Consider the following 7,694-nt stretch of genomic DNA (forward strand, 5'->3'; position numbering starts at 1 on the left):
TCGGAGGAGAAAGTTGAGGTTTTCGTGACCAGCCTTACACATTGGCTTTGAAAACCAGGAAAAATAACTTGCCCAAGGAGGAAGACACAACCGAGAATATAAAATCAGGTGTGCTTTTTGTATAGATGTCGATGAGCATTTCAAAACTTTTGGCTGATTCAAATTCCCGTCAAGGTTTCAGGCCTAGTTGACCGCTGCAATGACTCAACAGTCTGGGTATTTTAAAGGTAATATTGACATGTTTTGATCCTGATTCCAGGTCAGCAAAAACACATCTAGAAATAAATTTGGAACTCAATACACATGTTCCAGTTTTATTTGTAATAACCCCATGAGCTTAGTCCTTCTCAACTGATGTTTACAAGCAAACCTATTTATAATAGTTTCACAGTAGTAGCTGGTGCCACACAGGCTAGGGGAGATGGCTCCATCCCAGCACCAGGAAGTTCAACTTGGCCATGAGCTGATCGTTTGCTCTTAAGAAGCACTAAGACCTCTATTGCCAGATGGCTCAACTGTGTTCAAGGTATTTGCCCCTGCCTGCACTCATTCTCATCTGTGGTATCTTATAAGACAGGACTAGAAATGCCCGTGCATAATATAATGTATGTTTTCATAAGGAGACAGCCACTCCGTAACTGCAGGACAAGTATTTGCTGCAAATACCCACAGGCCTCTTTCCTCCACTGGGTGGATATGCAGAGCTGAAACCCACTGGCTTGCTGTTTGGCTATTGGCTTTGGTCATATGCATACCATATACAGTGGTACCTCGGGTTAAGTACTTAATTCATTCCAGAGGTCCGTACTTAACCTGAAACTGTTCTTAACCTGAAGCACCACTTTAGCTAATGGGGCCTCCTGCTGATGCTGCGCCACCGGAGCACAATTTCTGTTCTCATCCTGAAGCAAAGTTCTTAACCTGAAGCACTATTTCTGGGTTAGCAGAGTCTGTAACCTGAAGCGTATGTAACCTGAAGCGTATGTAACTCGAGGTACCACTGTATCTAAATCACCCATTTACTATTTTAACAGTCATGGCTTCCCCCCCAAAATCCTGAGAACCAGGGCTTTTTTTCAGCCAGAACTTGCCAGAACTCAGTTCCGGCCCCTCTCAGGTGGGCACCATTGCTATTATGAGAGAACAAGGGAGGCATTCATGGTGAGTTCTGGCACCTCTTTTTTTAGAAAAATAGTACTGCTGAGAACTGTACTTTGCTCATGGTGTTGGGGATCATAGCTCTGTCATGGGTTTCCTAAAAACTCTCAGCATCCTTAACAAACCACGACATCAAGGATCCGTGGGACGGGGTGAGTCATGACTGCTAACGTGGCACAAGAGTGCTTTAAATGTATCGTGTGGTTGTACCCTTAGTCTTGCTAAGCAGCCTCACACAAAGAAGTATTATGTGGCCCTATCACCTCCTATTCGTTCCTGAAGCAAAGAGGACAAAGGGGGAGAAAGGGAACAGAAAAAGACAACACCAGACAGGGTGGTTTCTTTTGTTTTGGATTGGGGTGAAGAACATGTGGGCCTCCAGTTTTTGTTTGACTACAAAGGAAAGCTTCTGCCTGGCACCTAAAACCAGACAAAGATGGCGCCAGGTGAACCTCCCTGAGGACAACATTCCATAAATGGGGAGCCACCATTGAAAAGTCACATGGAAAGCTGAGGTCCAACAACATCTAAAGGGCCACCGGCTCTTTATGTCTTGTCAATATTACCTCCTGACATGAGAAATATTGTAACTATTACCCTTGGCTATGGAAGTTTCAGGGCCCTGCTGTGGTGTAATGGGTATATTGGTGGACATGAAATGGGTATATTTTTGGAAAGGCTTGGGTTCAAATAACTTTGGGGTGCTTCATGACAAGTGATTCAGAAACAACATTGTCGAGAATCCAGCTCGACATCAGTAAGAAGATCAGTAAGAAATCAGTCTCACACCAAGATAACTTGAAGTTAAGCTTTGGCTTCAGCCGCAATGTTTATTGTGTGCAGTAAAAACTGAATCATCCTCTCTCCTCCAGCACTGCGCTTGCTCTGCCTGGTACTCCAAGGTACCAAATCAAAGGAATGTGACCTCTCTTTTGCCCTCAGACAAAGAGAGTGTTATGCTGCTTGAGCCAATCATTAGTCTAGCATGAGGTGTTCACGTGCTCATCATGCTCTTAGCAGTATCTCGTGCTGTAAAATCACTCTGCAAATATAAGAACGCTGCTCATGCTCTTATGTACAAGCAATCATTTTCCCACATGCCCTCTTTTCTTGTTTATATTATAAGAGGGACCATTAGTCAGAATCACATTCCCATTACCTAAGCATTTATATTTTGCTATATAAATTTCCCTTGTAACCCCTGTGGTGGGCCTTGGTCGATACCACCATGCAGTACATTGGGAAATCAAAGAAAGCAAGCATTGAATACAACATCACACCATAATAAAACCAACAATACATGCAATTACAATCAATAATAAATTTCTTAACCATAATCCATTAGGTAACCAAGAAAATAACCAGTCCCAAGGATCAAAACCTTCAGGTGGATTCAAAGGATTATGGGCTATCATTTGTTCCATATAATCAATAATAGCAGAAATATTGGTTGATTGATCAGTTATATACATACAACAATGAGAATGAATTAAGGCACAAATTCTACCTTTAGAGGCAAGGATTACATTTAAAGCATAAAAAGTTTATAAAGCAACTTCTCTCATTACTGACTTTTTGTTGTTGTTGTTGTTAATTACTTCTAAAACAAAGATGATAGAATTAAAAACAAAGCTTCGGTCCAGTTTGCCAATCTATGCAGGTCACGGTAATTCATCCCTACACCTAAAGAGGGAAAAAAGGATCTAGAGATGGCTGTTTCTGTATAATGAGAAATAGGTGATTGTACTTCCCTTCTGTTACGCAAACGAACTGCTGGGAGCTTGTCCATTTTATATATCAGGGGTATCACTACGCCTAGAGTGCAGGTTCCAGAAAAGGCAAAGGGGAGTTCTTTGTAGGCCCTTGTGCCACAGAGTAACCATAAATCAGATTGAAGCAAACATGTAGATTTACTGCTCTTTCTCATCCAGTCGAACCAAACATAAAAATCTCTACACGCAGCCTGTTGGTCATAAGTCATGTAAGTTATGACATTATTAACTGAAACTTTTGGCCTACCACTCATAGTGGTAACATTAAGAAAACAAGAAGATCCATTAACATACTCATATGTCCAATTACAATATGGATAATGACCTAAAAAGTTATCGCTATTATGATTGAAACGAAAACAATAAAACACTATTTCAACAAGCGATAAAAACACAGGCGATAAACATATACGATTGTCCTTTATAATATTGCTAATCTTATATGAAGCATTTACTGGAATGCTAGAATACCGCCACCAAAAAAGGCTCAAAGCTTCGAGAAGCTTTTTAAAATCATTTTTCTCAGCAGCTAAAAGGCACTAGCCAAGCATATTCCGCTTGCTGTAACTAAAAAGATTGCAACAAGGTCGAGAACAGAGGCCATTGTCTTCGCAGGCCTTGTTAAAAAAAAAACCATGTTGCAACTTGCTTTCTGTCCTGGAACCATGCCAAAGCACAAGAATGAAACAACTGGAACACACTGAAATCCCCTTACTCCCTCCCTTGCCAAGAGTCCACAATAGTTTCAAGACAGCCCTCTGTACATGCTCAGGGGAACACATCATAGGGCAGGACTCCTGAGGGAGGAGAAACAAAAATATCTGGGAGGTAAAATCCAAGCGATGCCGGTCCGGCGAGGGCATCCTTCAAAGCCAGGCTCACTTCCCAAACAAGAAGCAACAAAACTGTAATGATATTTGATGGTTGAAGTGGCTTCCCAGAGAAAAAGGGGGGCCAATGCGGTGGAGATGAAGATGGTCTTTCAACGTGCCAGGAAACACTGGAACAGCTGTGGAAGGTGACTTTATCCAGGGCACATCAATATGGCGATGTCTCCAATTGCAGTGCAGGTTGAGATTAGGTGGGAGGTCATCACTGGCAGACAGCGTAAAATACAGTTTCAAGGCGCTGGTGTCTCCTAGGGCGAAGACGAGGCAACAGAAGAGCGCCAAAGTCGAACGCAAGAAATCAAAGAAGTTGGACCCTTCCACTGTGGATCTGGAAGCAACCTGTATGACACTAAAGGACGCTGCAATATTTCTTCCTTCCAGAAATGAAGTTCAGCAGGCGTAAAATTCCTGTTGCCAAATAACCAGGGTGACCAATATGTGAACTAAGATGTGCTTCAGAAAATTGACAAGTCCTGGCCTGTATCAAAGATGGGGCACTTTGTGCTGGAGCGACATTGCTGTGCGGTAGATCTGCACTGCGCACGAAAATGGTCCACTTTGCCACATCCAAAGCAGGTTTTATCCTTTGCAGGATTCTGGGACACGGTGGAGGACAGAGCCGTGGCTAGCAGGCGAGCTTTATACGTCTCAGTCCCCACTGACTGGCAGGCTTTAAGCACATCTGCAATGGCTATATTTGGCGTTGTCATCAAAGGGCGCAGCGCTTGCTTACAGTCCTCATTTGCATTATCAAACGCAAGCTGGTGTACGATCACTTCTTGGGCTGCTACGTCTTGAACTTGCCGCTTAAGAGTGTTATTCAAGCGATTGACAAATTGTCCATAAGGCTCTGTAGGGCCCTGTCTGATGCTGCCACCGCGCTCATTCTTGTCATCAGGAACAGAGGACAAAGCTTCTTGGGCAGCAGCGGTGGTGGCTGCCCAATACATAGGATCAAGGGCCAACTGTTGGGCAATAGTAAGAAAATCGCCTCCTCCCGTCAGCCCATCAAGAACATCAGTTTGGTTCAGCATGATGGGGGCTGGGGGTGCAGGGCCATTGTCCTTGACAGAAGAATACAGTTCCTTTATGAATCTCAAATCAAACTGTTCGTGCCGGGCTGGGCCTCCCCCCGGGGGGGCAGGAGCAATCACAAGAAAAAGATTAGGAGTTGTAGAATCAAAAGCTAGCAACGGAGCAGCAGCGCAAAGGGCCTCTTGAAGTGGGGTGGAAGCGGTGCCAGATGCCTTGGGCGGAGGAGGTGGAAGAGCGGGGGGTGCTGAATGCGAAGAATGCAGAGGAGGGACGACAGGAGCCGAAGGAGAAAAAATGTCTGCCTGTTTAGGAGGCTGATAAGACGGTGCTACTGAAGGCAGCATGAGGATTGGGAGGGGGGGCAAAGGAGCTGAAGCAGCGGCCAGGAGGAGATTTGTAGGAGTTAGGCTCGAGATAGCCTTATAAACCTTACCGCAGGCATGCAAAACTTTGACATCAATCTGAGGATGGTTTTGGAAAAATTGTCCCATATTTTCCCAGTCTTTTAAATGATAATTCCCATTCTGAGGAAACCAGGGACAGTGAATATCCAATGCTTCTATAAGAGACACGACATCAGCATCTGAGACAATGAGGCTGTTGCTGGCCAAGAGAAATTTAAGGTCTTCAAAAAACTTTTTCTGTGGTGGAGAGAGAGACTGCCCCATAATGGCAAAAGAAAGGGGGGGGGGCATCTCACCGGGGATCCTAAAAAAGGATGAAGGACGCGTCTGAAACCCTTGCCGGGCGAAGTGAGCGCTGATAAGTCCGTAACGTCGCGAAGTCCAGAATCAAACACACGGTGTACCAAGGGAGCACTCACCGGGATCCATAGCGGATGAAAGACGTGTGGTGAGCGCTGAACGATGAGAAACAACGTGGAGTCCGAAGGCAGTCACACGGGGCACCAAATGTCGAGAATCCAGCTCGACATCAGTAAGAAGATCAGTAAGAAATCAGTCTCACACCAAGATAACTTGAAGTTAAGCTTTGGCTTCAGCCGCAATGTTTATTGTGTGCAGTAAAAACTGAATCATCCTCTCTCCTCCAGCACTGCGCTTGCTCTGCCTGGTACTCCAAGGTACCAAATCAAAGGAATGTGACCTCTCTTTTGCCCTCAGACAAAGAGAGTGTTATGCTGCTTGAGCCAATCATTAGTCTAGCATGAGGTGTTCACGTGCTCATCATGCTCTTAGCAGTATCTCGTGCTGTAAAATCACTCTGCAAATATAAGAACGCTGCTCATGCTCTTATGTACAAGCAATCATTTTCCCACACAACATAAATAATAACAATAAATGTATCCCCTTCTATGATGCTCATGTGGTGGCCCTGTACAACCAGCTCATTCTACCCTATCTTGTGGGATTGTTGGCTGTGAAATGGTTATTTCCCATGATGGCCCATCCTTGAGTTTTATGCGGGATGGTGGGGTGCAAATGCGATAAGCAGATAAATTTAACATCACTCTGGAGAAGAAATCCAAGAGTGTGCTTCTGTTACCTAGACTGACACTTGTCTAATTATTGCCCACATTTTTGCAATTTCGAAACATCATCATGCAAGTCTGTACGTATAAATTTTAAACACGTCTTGACAGTCCCCGTGGCTCGTTCATAAATCCATGTCTCAGTAGCTCATGTAGGCAAATTTGAAAGAACAACAGGAGGAATAAACTGTAATGTCTTATTAAAGGGCACATTCATTTTAATAAGGAAGCTACATTGCAAGCAAATGCTAACCATATATTTCATTCTCATTCATTGTAGGATTTTAGTATTCAACGGAGTTTCACACTATACCAGAAGGAAAAGAGGGAAAGGATTGCAACTGAAGGCTGGCAACTGTTGCCCAGATTGCTAAACACAGAAATTGGCCACTAGGCAAAGCAAGCTATGGGTAAATATGATACGGTGTGATTCTGTGCATTCAGAAGTAAGGTCCACTGTTGTTCATTGTGGCTTACTGCCCGGCAACTGTGCATAGAATTACACTGCTCAGTTGTGAGTCTTGTGCATGCTTACTTGGCCATTGAAGTCAGTGGGACTGCCAGGGAGGGAAGGCAGGCCTGAGGTATCAATATCGCAGAACAACTTTGCAAAATAATCTTCAGAATTAGGGTATACATAAATAGAAGTTGCTGCACACATTTTAGGATCTGGCTGCAGGATCAGTTCAACCAATGTAAGCTACTTCCCCACTCTCCCAAGGGAGACTGTTAAGAATGTGTGTGACATACAGTGCAATTCTATGCACGTCTACTCATAAGTATGTTCCACTGAATTCACTGGAACTTACTTCCAGGTAAATGAGCCTAGGACTGCAAGGTTAGGCTACAATACTGTGCACACTTGTTTGGGAGGTAGACCCACGGAACTCACTGGGACTTACTTTTGAATAGACATATACCGTATTTTACTGTTGGTGCTCAGTTTTTGCAGAAAATATATGTGATAGATTTTATATAATTCTGCTTCAGTATTGTTAAAATATAGTGGACTGTACTCGCCTAAGGTTTACACAGAGCAGACCCACCCAAATTAATGTGTTGGCTCCATCAATTTCAATGGGTCTACTCCTGAGTAAAACATAGGTGAAAGAGGGGCAGGCAACGACATTTGCACTTGCTCAGTTTGCTGTCCAGGTGTCATTGAGGGGCAACTTCAAGGCCCCTTCACTGCTCTTTAAGTCAGATTTGGATCAGGCAGCTTTTTGTGTTCAGAATCCCTTGAAATCTGTAGAAATCAGCCCCCTTTTCAAGTAGGACCTATGCCTCCCCCCATCCTTGGGCCACTTTATTTGCTTCTGATGTAATTCTTAGCTCTAACGTGGGGCTGCT

General features: G+C 44.0%; 1 protein-coding gene across 1 annotated transcript; it reads right to left on the bottom strand.

Moving 5' to 3' along the window:
• Nucleotides 1–3,474: 3,474 nt before the first annotated feature.
• Nucleotides 3,475–5,687, bottom strand: LOC309378436 (uncharacterized protein). Its single transcript, XM_081926562.1, has 2 exons — nt 5,675–5,687; nt 3,475–5,550 (listed from the first exon to the last, which is right to left on the bottom strand). Exon 2 carries the CDS (start codon nt 5,548–5,550, stop codon nt 4,276–4,278), a length of 1,275 nt encoding a protein of 424 aa, XP_081782688.1. The 5' UTR covers nt 5,675–5,687; the 3' UTR covers nt 3,475–4,275.
• Nucleotides 5,688–7,694: the final 2,007 nt, after the last annotated feature.

The sequence above is a fragment of the Podarcis melisellensis genome (genome assembly GCF_964234715.1).
Source record: "Podarcis melisellensis genome assembly, chromosome: 1".
Taxonomy (NCBI): Eukaryota; Metazoa; Chordata; class Lepidosauria; order Squamata; family Lacertidae; genus Podarcis; species Podarcis melisellensis.